This window comes from Cariama cristata, unplaced genomic scaffold (genome assembly GCF_000690535.1).
Source record: "Cariama cristata isolate BGI_N322 unplaced genomic scaffold, ASM69053v1 scaffold13790, whole genome shotgun sequence".
NCBI lineage: Eukaryota > Metazoa > Chordata > Aves > Cariamiformes > Cariamidae > Cariama > Cariama cristata.
The window spans coordinates 2,146-16,664 of record NW_009596445.1 but is presented as its reverse complement, the minus strand read 5'-3'; the positions used below and the strand labels follow the sequence as shown (position 1 = coordinate 16,664).

The 14,519-nt window shown below is 44.5% G+C and overlaps 1 protein-coding gene across 1 annotated transcript; it reads left to right on the top strand.

Annotated features, from left to right (window-relative positions):
• The first annotated feature begins 1,780 nt into the window (after positions 1-1,780).
• MED1 (mediator complex subunit 1) lies at positions 1,781-13,447 on the top strand. Its single transcript, XM_009706138.1, has 16 exons — positions 1,781-1,867; positions 2,697-2,775; positions 3,238-3,292; positions 3,420-3,552; positions 4,313-4,341; positions 4,713-4,784; positions 5,108-5,182; positions 5,761-5,834; positions 6,218-6,307; positions 7,054-7,165; positions 7,489-7,613; positions 7,830-7,948; positions 8,597-8,798; positions 9,012-9,107; positions 9,215-9,320; positions 10,198-13,447. The coding sequence occupies exons 1-16, from the start codon at positions 1,781-1,783 to the stop codon at positions 13,445-13,447; spliced, it is 4,704 nt and encodes a 1,567-aa protein (XP_009704440.1).
• The last annotated feature ends 1,072 nt before the right edge of the window (positions 13,448-14,519 follow it).

Here is a 14,519-nt window from a genome sequence, read left to right as displayed (position 1 = left end):
TGCCGGGCTTTCTCCGGTGCCGTGCCGCGCTCCACCGGCCAGGCCACTGGCTCTTCGTGCTGGCTGCGGGGTGGCTCCATTTTTGAAGGAAATAAAGGCGAATATTCTCGTGAGGCTCTAACTTTGCTGAGATCTGGCAGAGCTGTCCCCGTCCCTGGGCTCAGCGGGATCTTTCCAGTGTACGTAAATACCTGGAGGCAGAACGTGAGGCAGAGGGGGCTTTGCTCGTGTGGGAGGTGAACCAGAGGCCATGGCACCCACTGAAAGGCGGGAGGCTCCGCCTGAGCATTGGAAACACTTTTTCACTCGGAGGGTGATGGAGCAGTCGAACAGGGTGCCCAGAGAGGCCGGTGGTGGAGTTTCCACCTCGGAGGGGTCCTGGACGACTTGCTGTAGGTGGCCCTGCTTGGGCAGAGGCTTGGACCGGGTGACTTCCAGAGGTCCCTGCCAACCTCAGCTGTTCTGTGATTCTAACGTAACTGAGAGATTTAAAGTGTCTGAAAATGTCTAGCAAACATTTATGTATTTCTTATGCTTAGATTTGATGAGGTCAGCGTTAGGTCTGTGAACTGCACGTACCTCAATAATGAAAACAAACCCTTGAAATTTTGCAGGTGAGGGCTTACAGGGTTGTGTGCTGTAGCGGTTAAAGTGCCATAGTCCTGTGTTTGCCCTGGACCTGCTACTGCCAGTGGCAGGATTTGTTTTGGCAGTGATGTCCGCTGGGATTTTTTGACAAATGCAAGTGTAGAAAAAACTGTCTCTTAGCAAAAAAAGACGAAATTATAGTACTCTTGAAACCTGCACTCTTTTTATGTATGTGTCCAGTAGGGAAAAAATAGACTATTTTGTCTTGGAACATTTTTAGCTAAACTGTCCAACACTAGTTTTTTGCTTAATCACTGGTGCTGTATCCCACCTTTTCTCTTATCAGAGAGGTATTATTCATGACAGTGGAACTTTTCCAAAATATACAGAAATGAGGTTGTAGAACCACACGTAGTAGATGGGAGTCTGTGGGATATGAGAGGTGTTTTGTAAAGGCTGAGTAGGTTCTGTGTTGGTAGAGATTTGTGACCCCCACGTCATCCACTGCTTTGTTATCTCACTGTGTACGGAGCCGTGCCCTCGCTCTGGAACAGCACGGAGGAGACACCAGCCATCGGGTTTCAAGCTAGGGTGAGGTAGGAGTGTGTCTGATCCGAGAATTTGTGACAACTAGCAACTGAATGATGTGGTTGAGGTTTTCGGTGGTGGAAGGGTCTGTGAAAATCTGTATTGTACAAGAGGTTGGATCATTGGAAGAGTGAACATTGAAGGGGAATGCAGGAAACAAAGCTTAGCCTCACTTCTTTAACACAATGTTTTCTGTGCTCTCTGTTTTCTGTCCCGTGGAAGTTTCACCTTTAGACCATGCTGTTGTCTTTTCGAACAGTGCACCAATATATTCCGATCATGCCAGAACTTAACCTGATGGGGCCACGTCACTCAGAATCAGTGCAGAATAGAAGCTGGGCTCTTCCCAACAGGCCCGTAGGCATTTTATGGTCCTTTAGGTTTTGAGAGCTTGTGATATATCCTTAATATTTACTTAACCTTAAGGTCTGGGTCACAGGGATAGATCAGCAGTAAGTAAGTTTTTTGAAATCATGTTTAGCTTAAAGGTGAAAAGTATTTTCATTACAGCTGCCAAACCCTTTTATTTGTAAAACTTCAAATATTGTCTCGTTCTCATTTCTGAATATTCCCTTATCTTACAGAAATGGAGAAGCTGAATAAGATGAGCACCCTTCTAGAAAGACTTCACGCAAAGTACAGCCAAAACAGACCTTGGACAGAAACCATGAAGTTAGTCCGTCAAGTCATGGTGAGAATCCTTGGGATCTGAGCGGGAGGGTTTCTGAAGTTTCTTTAGTAATACTTCTGTTGTTGGTTTGTGAGACCTCTTCAAAGTGCTTTACGTTCTGTTCAAGCCTTGCCTTCTTCCTGGGCCAGTTGAGGCATGCTGGTTCTCACACCCTGCAGCGTGCAGGGGAGGGAGTGATGTCTGTACCCTTTCTGTCTGGTGTGCCTTTGCCTTCCTTAATTACAGCCTCCCGCTCTACAACCTAATTGACGTGGAGCAGCTGTCAGCAGCAGGAAAAGGATCAAACTTGTGGCTTCAGCCAGTGCTGAGAAGCCCAAACCATTCTGCCACTTGCTGTTTCCAGATGTTGAGTTTTGTAAAGCAGTTTGCTCCCCGTTCAGTGATATTCCAAACTCGGTGTTGGCCTAGTCAAACGTGGGTTTGAAATATTGGTCTCTGGGTTGGAGGAAGGAGGAGCAGGAGACAGGGGAGAGCTACATCAAAGGCTTCTGCATATATTGTGGTGTTAAAAGTTTGCCTGTCTCATTATTTCCCTGTCGTCTCTTATATAACTCTTAGCTTATGCCTATTAAAAAGTTGCTACAGTCTGTTCTTCCAGATGAGCAAGTTGCTTAAAAGAAAATAAATCAATTCCAGGCCTGCCTTTCTTGCCTGCTTCCAAAACGGATACCATTCTCCTACAGGAATCAAAATGAGGATGTAATTTTGGGATGAAATCTAACCTGCTTTTAATTACCTAAATAAACCTCACTTGACTGAACAAAAGTTGCAGTAATTCTCTCTTACTAAGTGATACACAAAAAGGACATTTTTCTTCTTTCTGACTAAGGAAAAGCGAGTTGTGATGAACTCTGGGGGGCACCAGCATCTGGTGAGCTGTTTGGAGACTTTGCAGAAGGCATTAAAAGGTTGGTACGTTCTGTGTGTGTGCTTTACAAACTGCTTAACAGTGATACGCTATGGAAATACTCTGAACCATAGAAGTAAGCAAGGTTGTTGCTGCACGTTTCGCTGTGTTCCTACTGCATGTGTGCTCACGTTTACATAAGCACACTTATCTTGGTGCCAGCCAGCACCAGTCAAGATTGCCTGTGTTAGTTTTGTTGTAAATGCCCATACCTGAATTCCACTTGCGGAAGAAAATCCATTCTCTCTTTGCGGTTCTGAGAACATTAGGTTTTCTCTATGCAAATTGTTCTGCCTGTATTTTGAGTACAGATAATGTACTCAAAACATGTGTTGCACATGTGAACGTGTGAGCAGACATGGGAAGGAGTAACTGGTTGCGATTGGTTTTAATGCTGATGTCTTATTCCTGGGGAAACATCGAATCATTTCACTAAGCCTTGTTTTTTGCTCTCTCCATCTAGTATCTTCTCTGCCTGCCATGACAGATCGCTTAGAGTCTATAGCTAGACAAAATGGGTAAGTCTTCTCCTTTATTTTATGGCAAAGGCTTTTTCTGTTTATCTGTACACATCATAATCGCTGCTGGTTTGATTGTTTTTTGTGTGCGTCTCATAGCAATTTTTTGTTTTGTTTTGTATGTAAGCCTTGGATCTCACCTTAGCGCAAATGGCACTGAATGTTACATCACTTCAGACATGTTCTATGTGGAAGTCCAGTTAGATCCTACAGGGCTGCTGTGTGATGTCAAGGTGGCTCACCATGGAGAAAACCCTGTGGTATGTATTACTGACAAAGACGAGGGTGATATCTTTGTGTTTTTGGAACTGCAAGTTTTCATTTGAGCAGAGGAACCGGATTATACTGAATGTTCCGCTAGACCTAGTGTTACACCTTTGCTGCTTGTTCTAGCGGAAACTAAAAGCCCCCATGGAGTAATCTGTTCTTGTGGGTTGATCTGATCGATGCGCTGTACGTGTGCAAGGACCATTTTACTAACGGTCTCTCTTTTTCTCTGAGTGGCTTACAACTGGGAACGTTATTTGAGGAAGTTATCGCTGTGTTTCTGAGAATTTTAATTTTGGAGGAAGGATCGGGAAATTAATCTTACAAAACTTAGATCTGTGAATGGAAAATACTAAAACGTGGAATGCTGAAAGAAAATGGCTTTACTTCCCTTCTGCACATGTATGAGAGTGAACTTGCCATTTGTGCTGGCCTAGTCGCTCTTCTGAAAACAGACTATTTTTAATATCTTCGTATAAGATCATACATTTGCAACCTACGGCTTCACAATTTTAGAAGTTTATGTCAAATCAGTCATTTAAAAGGAAATAGTATTGCTTGAATTTTTCCCAGAGGGGGTTGCCAAACAGAATTAGAACCAGGGCAATGTGTAGTTGTGAGCATTGTGTTGCTTCTCATCAAAAGCTGATGCTAGAAATTTTACTGTCGTAATATTTTACAGTTGCTGCACTGCACAAAGACTGATATTGCTGCATTCGACATTGATATCATTGTATGTTCTTTCCTTTTCAGAGTTGTCCAGAATTGGTGCAACATCTGAGGTGAGCAACAGGAGTTGTTTGTAGCATTTTCTGACAGGCTTGTCTTTGCAGTATTGATCTGATGCTATTTTATGTCTGGAAACGCAAAATGTTTCGTAACTGTTCCTTCCCCACAAAGTCTCTCTGCTTATCCAGGGGATTTTTCTGGCTTTGGTTCAGATACTTCTGATTCTGACTGCCGTGCATGGCGTCTTGCACAGCACGACATTCATCAGAGTCATTAAAGCTGGATCATTTGAAGAACATGTTTTGTAACTTTCATGTAGGAAAAGTATTTTCTTGAGTGACTTAGTGTCTGTATTAATAGAACTTTTTAAAACAAAACCTTATCTGCTACGATACATATTACTTTTTCTCCCTCTTCCTTTCAGAGAGAAAAATTTTGATGAATTTTCTAAGCATCTAAGGGGGCTTGTGAACCTGTATAAGTTGCCAGGAGACAAGTAAGTCTAGAATATGTATAATATTTATTTGCAACCACATATATAAAATTAAACAAATCTACGAGCTTTTCGTTATGTGCTTAAATTCTCATTGTGTGTGATCCTACTGACTTCATCACCATGGCTTGCATGTGCACACAGTGGGTAGGGAGGGTTTAATGTGAAGTGGGAGACTGAAAAGTTACAATTTCTAAATGCTCAGTCTGATGGCAAGTGCTGCAGCTTGTCAGCCAGCAGGTCTGTGAGTTGGATTTCATTGCACAGTTCCTTTCAATTTTTCTTATGTTGTTTTGTTGTTTATTTTGTTTTTTTTTTCCCCCCAGCAAACTTAAAACTAAAATGTACTTAGCTCTGCAGTCCTTAGAGTTGGATCTCTCAAAAATGGCAGGGATGTATTGGTAAGGACCTCTATATGGTTTGTTGTTGTTTGTTGTTGGTTTGTTTTTTCTTAATAACGCTGCACCATGGTGGCTGATTCTGATCATGCCAGGTACTGTGTATCTAGGAAGTGTGCCATCAGTGCCGGTGTCGTCTGATGCCTGCGAAGAAGTACAATGCTGCAGCTATAGAAGGCCTGTGATAGCCGGGAAGTAAGAGAGAGGGAGAGGGAAAAAAAAACATTCTCAGAGTTTTCTGAGCAATTCGTTTTCAACTGCAGAATTCAGTTGAAAGAAAGTCTAAAGGCAAAAAGAAGTTTTTAACTAGGTGGATGAGTGGTAACGTGTTTTACAGTAAGAAATTGAGACATATTTAACCATCTTTCACTGCTGTAAATTCAGTGGGTAAACCATCCATGCTATAGAGAGTAAAGTAGCTTTTGTTTTGCCTGTAACAGTCTGAAGTTTAAGATTGCTACCTCTATGTGACCGAGGAGTGTGTATATTGAGCTAAAAATCTTAGACTGCCGTCAGCATGTGAATTTTGGCTTCAAGTTTGACTCTGGCTTATTACAGACCTGTGATTGCCTCTTTTGCAGGCAAGCCACCAATGCAAATCCCCTTGACAAGATTCTTCATGGCAGTGTTGGCTATCTCACCCCCAGGAGTGGAGGTATCTTTAATTAATGCTTAAAAAAGAGAAGAATAAAAATTACCTTGTTCAGGGTCCCCTTTATGGACATTAGTTTTACATTAACTGATGGCAGTAATGGAAAATGTTAATCAAAGTAAAAGAGGGACAAGGTGGTTGAGTATTTGTAAGTCCCACGTGATCCAGAAAGCCAGCTTTTCTTTAGAAAACCACACACGGTAATTTTACGGCAAATGGCCATGTCTGCATCTTTGACAGCAGAGGATAACTCTTTCAAGGTGCGCTAGCAGCTCCGCACAGTGCGTGCTGTGTTACGGTGCAAACATTGTGTGGTTACAGGGGTTAATAATGATCAGGTTAACTTGTATCGTCAGGATGCCTGTTCAGAAGCTTCTCTCCCACAGGTCTTCTGATGAATCTCAAGTATTACGTCTCGCCCTATGATTTATTTGAAGATGGCACTGGAGCCCCTGTTATTTTGCATGAGAACAATGGTAGGTCCGCTTTAGAAGCTGGTGTGGACTACTGCTTGAAGGAGAGAAGAAAGCAGAATTCCAACAGTCCAGCTCTCCTCTGCTCTCACCCTGTAATACAGGAAAATCATAGGTGGACTTACAGAGGGTAGGGATGTAATAATGGGTAATAGTGTGTACATACTGGCTCGGTTGACCATCTTCTTGAACCTGGTGGCTCTTCTGGAGTTTGAACTAGACTGCTACCAAGGGTGATTGGGGGACAGTCTGCAGACAGAGCCTTTTTCCCTTGGCGTGAATTTCATCGTTAACGTGGGATTTATGTTATTGTGGGAATACTTGTGTCTCTGCCATCTTACTGCAAGATTATTTTTTTTTAATGCATGCACATGGATATGTGTCTCTTGCTACAATGACAAAACCAAGCACCAATTGAAATTGAGGCTGCTCTCAGGAAAGAAGAGGGTGAAATTGTCCAAAATCGTCATTTGTTTTGCTTTGTAAAGAGCATACTGCAAACTTGCAAATGCATTTGGAATATATTTTCAGAATTACGCAATTGGTCTACCTTGCAAGAGAAAAATAGAGCGTTAGGTAGCATAACTAGTTTGGCTGTAGTCCATTTAGAGATAAAGGTGAATGCTGAAAACTGTGCCTTGTGGAGGAAGTAAGATATTTCCACCATAGCGATATTTAATTCATAAAGCTTGCAGTGGTTTTTTTCAGCAGCTTATGTTGTTGGGTTTTTTTCTTGCTTCCTCTTGCAGTTCCTCGGTCTTTGGGTATGAATGTGTCGGTAACAGTTGAGGGAACCATGACTATGTACAAACTTCCAATTGCACCACTGATTATGGGTTCTCATCCAGTTGACAGCAAAGGGTAAGCAAAGGACACGTCTGCCAGGCCTTTCTCAGCGGCCTTGTTTAGAAGCAAATTCAACATTAAGTCCTCTGCTGAAGTCAGAGTGGGGAGATGACTGCATGATGTCATAGCATTATATAAAGCACTTACGTACTGTCTTTAAGTCAAGAAATATGTATTTCAGGCTTGTGACCTGCTTTTGAGGAGTGTCTTAATTTTTAAGAAGGTGTAACAATCTACTTGTGTTTAGGCAAACAGTGAATTGTATGTCTGGTGTTCACAGCAGAAGCCAGAGTCATGCCCTGCATCTAATAAGATCTTGTATTAACCCCATATTTCAGAACTCCGTCTTTCTCGTCAATCACCAGTGCCAACAGTGTGGACTTACCAGCTTGTTTCTTCCTGAAATTCCCTCGTCCCATTCCAGTGTCTCGAGCTTTCATTCAGAAACTTCAGGGCTGCACAGGTGGGTCGCAGATCTGTCAGACAGATACTCCCTAGATTTTTATTAGTAAACTGCTGCTAATTTTTAATGTGTGCCAGGAAAGTTGCTCAAGGTTTTGTGCTGTGTTTTCAGCAAAACCTGGCTAGGTTTCCTTTGCTGGGTGGTAATGCCTTCTCTGGCCCACCGTCTCTTTCTGGCTCCCTGGTGCTATCCTTCTGTGTCATCTTGTTCCCTCAGGTATTCCGTTGTTCGACACACCACCAACATTTGTACCCTTGTATGAGTTGATCACGCAGTTTGAATTATCCAAGGAGGCTGATCCCCTACCTTTAAACCACAATATGCGCTTCTATGCAGTAAGTATGTTGTTACAACCAGGGCGTTGTACTTGTAGATGAGCAGTTCGGGGTTTTACATCTGATTCAGGTATCTTTCAAATAGGATAAAGGAAATTGGTAAAGCTTTTATTCATAGGCAAAAACTATGCTATCCAAACATTAGAATTCAGATACAAACATGACATGACCACAGTAATTGGGAAAATGAGGTAACAGAAAATCCATTGCTGTTGAAGTGCAGCTGCAGGAATGACAGCAGAGGTATGGGACTGAGCCTTCCCAGGTTCTGTTCCTTCCCCTTGTTGGGACTGTAATGTGCCGCTGAATGAATCACATCACTTTGGGAAAAATCCTAGTTCTTAAATTTGTCAATGACGAACCTCCTGTTAACTTCAGAGGATTTCTCTTTTCCTCAGAAGGGATGCCATACCGTATGAAACTGTTTTAGTGGGGACGGTGAATACTGTTCTGCAGTAGTACTTCTGAGGAGCAAAAACCATGTTTTGCTTGTTCAGACTGGAAGGAAAGTGTCTTCACCGTTTGTCATTTTCAGCCAGAAAGGTGGCTCGGCATCACTTGGATCTGGGGCCTGCTCTTTCTTTCCTGGATGTCTGTTATTGCCTTGTACCCAGCAGTAGTTGGAGTAAAGCAGAAATTGTTTGTCAGGCTCTTCCAGGACAGCAGCACTGTTACTTTCTGAACAAAGATGCTCCTCTCCCAGATGGAAGAAGCCTTCAAGGAACTCTGATTAGTAAAATCGCCTTCCAGCACCCTGGACGGGTTCCTCTTATCCTCAATTTGATCAGACATCAGGTGGCGTACAACACGCTGATCGGCAGCTGTGTCAAGCGAACAGTTTTAAAAGAAGGTGGGTACCGCATCAAGTGGGATATAATGTGTGGATAATAAGAAACCCTGGGTAATTTTCCCAGGTGTAGGAATAAGAAATGAGGCCTGTGCTGCTTTCCTTTTTTCCTTTTTTTTTTTTTTGTTTTTTTTTTAATTCTGTATGGGAGTGTTGAGCTGGTGCCTCTGTTTCATCTCCTGTGTTCCCTAATTGAACAGTTCCCATGTCTTTCAGATTCTCCTGGGATCCTGCAGTTTGAAGTTTGTCCTCTCTCTGACTCCTGTTTTAGTGTGTCCTTTCAGCATCCTGTGAATGACTCCCTAGTGTGTGGTAAGTGGACTCAGTGAAAGCCTGGGTGTGTTTACAGGAAGGATGGCAGGGTTTTCTTCTGCTGTAACCAGGATTTTGATCTCTTCCAAATGCCTTCTCTCTTTTAGTGGTAATGGATGTGCAAGACTCTACTCATGTGAACTGTAAGCTGTACAAAGGGCTGTCCGATGCTCTTATCTGTACAGATGACTTCATTGCCAAAGTTGTTCAAAGGTAAGCTGGGTTTTTTTGTGCCACCATGCACTCCAAATCATACAGATGAACTCTGTGTCTGTCTCGTATTTGTCCTAGCGGTTTTGGAGCCGTTCTGTCTGTGGCTGAGTTTTGGTAGTGGTTGTTTGGAAGAGAGGAGAGCTTGGAGCCCTATTGAAAATTCCATTTCAGATGCTGAACTATAGCTACTTATTTTTGAGTACGTGTCTGAGGTCCCTACCTCTTTATGCCTTCTCCCGTAGCTGGTTGCTTTCTAAGTCTTTTAAAACGTGGAAGAGCTCCCCTGCAGTTTGTCATTTACACAGGCCGTTTATCAAGGTTCCTCCACCTCAGCCACCGTTCAGAACACAGCAGAATGTTAACAGGGCACCACACCGACCTTTTGAGTGAGAATAGTTATTTTTGCTTTCAGAACATCGTAGACTTGTTATCCTTGAGTCGAATGTGACATTAGCATTGATTTTTTTTTTTTTTTTTTTACTGGGTTGTGGGAAATGAGGTTTGCCAAGCTTAGACAAAGGTTTTTGCTAGCAGAATCAGAGTAACGGCCCAGATTGCGTCCTGTGCTTTAATTACAAGATCATGATCTGTCAGCTATTAGTTATGAGTTGATTGATTGATTAGTTCTCCCTTTGTGATTGCAAGGCAATGCGTAAAGGGACTGTGTGGCATTGTCTCGTGGCTAGATAAGCGCAATGGGATAAGCGTCAATACACACGGAACAACAGGGCATTTACAGTGCCTAGGCCTGTTGCTGTCTTGCACCCAAGAGCCTTACTGCTTGCTTTATGTCCGATGAAATTGTTAAAATGTCTTCAGTGGACGTTGTTATAGGGCAGCAAAACGCGCGCTACCCCCTTTGTCTTGTGTCTTCCAGATGTATGTCCATTCCTGTCACCATGAGAGCAATTCGTAGAAAAGCCGAAACGATTCAAGCAGACACACCAGCCTTGTCCCTCATTGCAGAGACAGTTGAAGATATGGTGAAGAAAAATCTACCCCCCGCCAGCAGCCCAGGGTATGGCATGACCACAGGCAGCAACCCAATGAGTGGTACCACTACCCCAACAAACACTTTTCCTGGGGGGCCCATCACTACTTTGTTTAACATGAGCCTAAGCATGAAAGAGAGGCATGACTCGGTGGGCCATGGGGAGGACTTCAGCAAAGTGTCTCAGAACCCTATTCTCACTAGTTTGTTGCAGATCACAGGGAATGTGGGGTCTACCATTGGCTCAAGTCCAACCCCTCCCCATCACACACCACCACCAGTATCCTCACCAGCAGGCAACACCAAGAACCACCCCATGCTCATGAACCTTCTTAAAGAGAATGCCCCTCAGGATTTCTCCACTCTGTATGGGAGCAGCCCTCTTGAAAGGCAGAACTCTTCCTCTGGCTCCCCCAGAATGGAAGTGGGCCCCGGGGGGAATAAGCAAAAGAAAAAAAAATCCCGCATGCCAGCCGACAAGCCCAAACATCAGACTGAGGATGATTTCCAGAGGGAGCTCTTTTCAATGGATGTTGACTCCCAGAATCCCATTTTTGATGTCAACATGACTGCAGATACCCTGGACACCCCTCATATTACTCCAGCGCCCAGCCAGTGCAGCACTCCTCCTACTACGTACCCGCAGCCTATACCTCACTCGCAGCCCAGTATTCAGAGAATGGTTCGACTTTCTAGTTCGGACAGCATTGGAGCCGATGTTACTGATATCCTTTCGGATATAGCAGAGGAGGCTTCCAAGCTGCCCACCACTAACGAGGACTGTCCCCCCATTGGTACTCCGGTAAGAGACTCTTCTAGTTCAGGACATTCACAAAGTGCCCTCTTTGACCCCGATGTTTTTCAGACAAACAATAGTGAGAACCCATACACCGATCCAGCAGACCTGATAGCAGACGCTGCTGTGAGCCCCAACAGCGATTCTTCAAACCATTTTTTTCCAGATGGAGTAGATTTCAATCCTGACTTGCTGAACAGTCAGAGTCAGAGTGGCTTTGGGGAGGAGTACTTTGATGAGAGCAGTCAGAGCAGAGACACTGATGATTTCAAGGGCTATGCATCCCAGGCTTTAACTACTTTGGGGGTGCAAGTCTTGGGGACCGATGGGGGGGAGAATAAATTTAAGGGGAGCAATCAGTCCGATACAGTAGATTTCAGTATTATTGCGGCTGCAAGCAAAGCACTGGGGTCCTCTGACATGATGGAGCATCACAGTGGAGGTCAGAGCCCTTTACTGAATACAGGGGATTTAGGAAAAGAAAAGTCTCAGAAACGGGTAAAGGAAGGCAATGGTTCTGGAAGTAATGTGGCAGGTGCCGGGATAGACGGGAAGCCAGGGAAGCGCAGCCGGACACCATCCAGTGATGGTAAAAGTAAAGAGAAACTTCCAAAGCGGAAGAAGCAGGAGACAGATGGGAAATCTCCATCTCACAGTTCATCAAACAGGCCTTTCACGCCACCAGCAAGCACAGGTGGGTCCAAATCTCCTGGGAGTTCAGGCAGATCTCAGACTCCTCCCGGTGTAGCTACTCCTCCTATTCCAAAAATAACCATTCAGATCCCGAAAGGAACAGTGACTGTTGGCAAACCATCTTCACATGGCCAGTATACGAGTAGTGGCTCTGTCACCTCCTCCAGCAGCAAAAGCCATCATAGCCATTCTTCCTCCTCCTCCTCTTCTTCTTCCTCTTCAACCTCAGGCAAAATTAAAAGCAGCAAATCAGAAGGGTCTTCTGGCTCAAAGATGAGCAGCAGCCTCTACTCAAGCCAAGGCGGCTCAAGTTCAGGTCAGTCCAAAAGCTCGGCTCAGTCGGTGGGAAAGCCTGGATCCTCCCCCATCACCAAACACGGCCTCAGCAGCGGTTCTGGAAGTACCAAGATGAAACCTCAAGGAAAGCCATCATCACTTATGAACCCTTCCATGAGTAAACCAAACATCTCTCCTTCTCACTCTAGACCCTCGGGAGGCTCTGAGAAGCTCGCGTCTCCCATGAAACCTGTCCCAGGTACTCCCCCATCATCTAAAGCAAAGTCACCTATCAGTTCAGGTTCCGGAGGCTCCCATATGTCTGGGACCGGCTCAAGCTCCAGTATGAAATCGTCTTCAGGAATGGGATCCTCGGGGTCTATGTCACAGAAGCCACCTCCTTCATCAAATTCTTCGACGGCATCTTCATCTTCCTTTTCGTCTAGCGGGTCTTCCATGTCTTCATCTCAAAACCAGCATGGAAGTTCGAAAGGCAAGTCTCCAAGCAGAAACAAGAAGCCATCTCTGACTGCAGTCATAGACAAACTTAAACACGGGGTTGTCACTAGCGGGCCTGGTGGAGATGACCCGATGGATGGTCAAATGGGGCCAAGTTCCAATTCCTCAAGCCATACTATGTCCTCCAAACACAATATGTCTGGAGGTGAGTTCCAGGGCAAACGTGAGAAGAGCGACAAGGAGAAATCTAAAGTCTCTGTTTCTGGAGGATCTGTTGACTCTTCCAAGAAGACTTCAGATTCCAAAAATGTTGGAAGCACTGGAGTGGCCAAAATTATCATCAGCAAACACGATGGTGGTTCCCCTAGCATTAAAGCCAAAGTAACTTTGCAGAAGCCTGGGGAAGGAGGTGGGGATAGCCTAAGGCCTCAGATGGCTTCTTCCAAAAGCTATGGGTCCCCTCTGATCAGCGGATCTACTCCAAAACACGAGCGCTGCTCTCCCAGTCACAGTAAGTCACCAGCGTACACTCCCCAAAACATAGACAGTGAGAGCGAGTCGGGCTCTTCCATAGCAGAGAAATCCTATCAGAACAGCCCCAGCTCTGACGATGGCATTAGGCCTTTGCCTGAATATAGCTCAGAAAAACACAAGAAGCACAAAAAAGAGAAGAAAAAAGTGAAAGACAAGGACCGGGACAGAGATCGGGATCGGGATAAAGACAGAGACAAGAAGAAATCTCACAGCATGAAGCCAGAGAGCTGGTCCAAGTCCCCAATTTCAGCTGACCAGTCTCTCTCCATGACAAGCAGCGCTCTCCTGTCGGCTGAGCGACCGTCCCGGGCTAGCCCTGAGTTTTTGATTGGGGAAGAAGATGACGATCTCATGGATGTTGCTCTAATTGGCAATTAATTTTCTTACTGTCTTTAAAAGATGAGCTGTATGCAGGACCTGCGGGTTCTAGAGATGGAAGGAAAGGAAACATTCATTGCAAACCTGCCACGTGGATTTTTACGGGGTGTGTTTGAAGAGGAAAGAAAAAAAGTATTTCCAAGGATCTCCAAAGTCTGAACAGAAAGTGTGAGTGCCAGCAGCCTGTTTGGCAAGCCAGGTTCCTGACTGTGGCCTTCGTCCTGCAGACACTTAGACCCATCCTTAATTTACAAGTATTAATAGCCCTGTTAGAGTTAATGGGCGTAAAGCTAAGGATGTGTGTAAGTGTGGGAGCAGACCCCAGACCGGTGCAAACAGAAACATGGGCTGTTCTGGGAGAGTCCGAGTTCCTCTGCTCTCTTCCCATTCAGAATAAGTTGCTTTTGTGTTTAGGAAGTTTTTAAACTAATTATTTTAGGGCATGTTTTAGGGTTGGGTTTTATTCTTTTGAAAAGGCTGGTTGGAAGGAAAAAAAAATATTTTTTAATTTATTTTTGTGGCATTTCTTCATTCAATGCCTGACTCAGTATGGTGCTGAGCAACTTAATCTTCCCCTGATAGGAGCTGCTCTGCAGAATCAGGCGCTGCGTTCTGATGGATGTCAGGATTTTATTCCAGGTCACAGTGATGAAGGATTGCTGTCTTATGTTTGACTTCCCTTTCTTTTTGACTATTTATTTATGTCCACACCTGAATGCCTTGTGCTGCTTGTTTTCATGGAATCTCTCTTTTAATTGTGTGATGCAGAGCCCGCAGGGACTTGGGAATTTGGGTAGAGCCCGTGGATTTGGGCACCTCTGCACACGTGTGGCCACGGTAGCTTTGGTGAAGTTGGTGAAATTCTGGCATTTCAATCTAAGTTGAAAAAGGGACTCCACTCTCTTCAGCTGAGCGTCGCTTCTTTGTCAGCCTTGCAGACAGAGCTTCCCCGGAGTCCCCTGGTGCTGCATTTGTAAAGCGATGGACCGTAAGCCGCACACGTCCCAGCCGTGCGAGCACTTTAGAGCCACGCTTAATTTATCTGCTGCAAATACTTCCATTAATGTCGATA

Bases quoted from the DNA above. Each gene is read 5' to 3' on its own strand.
- MED1 (XM_009706138.1), top strand. From the start codon at position 1,781: ATGAGCACCCTTCTAGAAAGACTTCACGCAAAGTACAGCCAAAACAGA. The intron at 6,308-7,053 runs GTAGGTCCGCTT...TTCCTCTTGCAG, and splicing joins TATTTTGCATGAGAACAATG to TTCCTCGGTCTTTGGGTATG. The intron at 7,614-7,829 runs GTGGGTCGCAGA...TTGTTCCCTCAG, and splicing joins GAAACTTCAGGGCTGCACAG to GTATTCCGTTGTTCGACACA.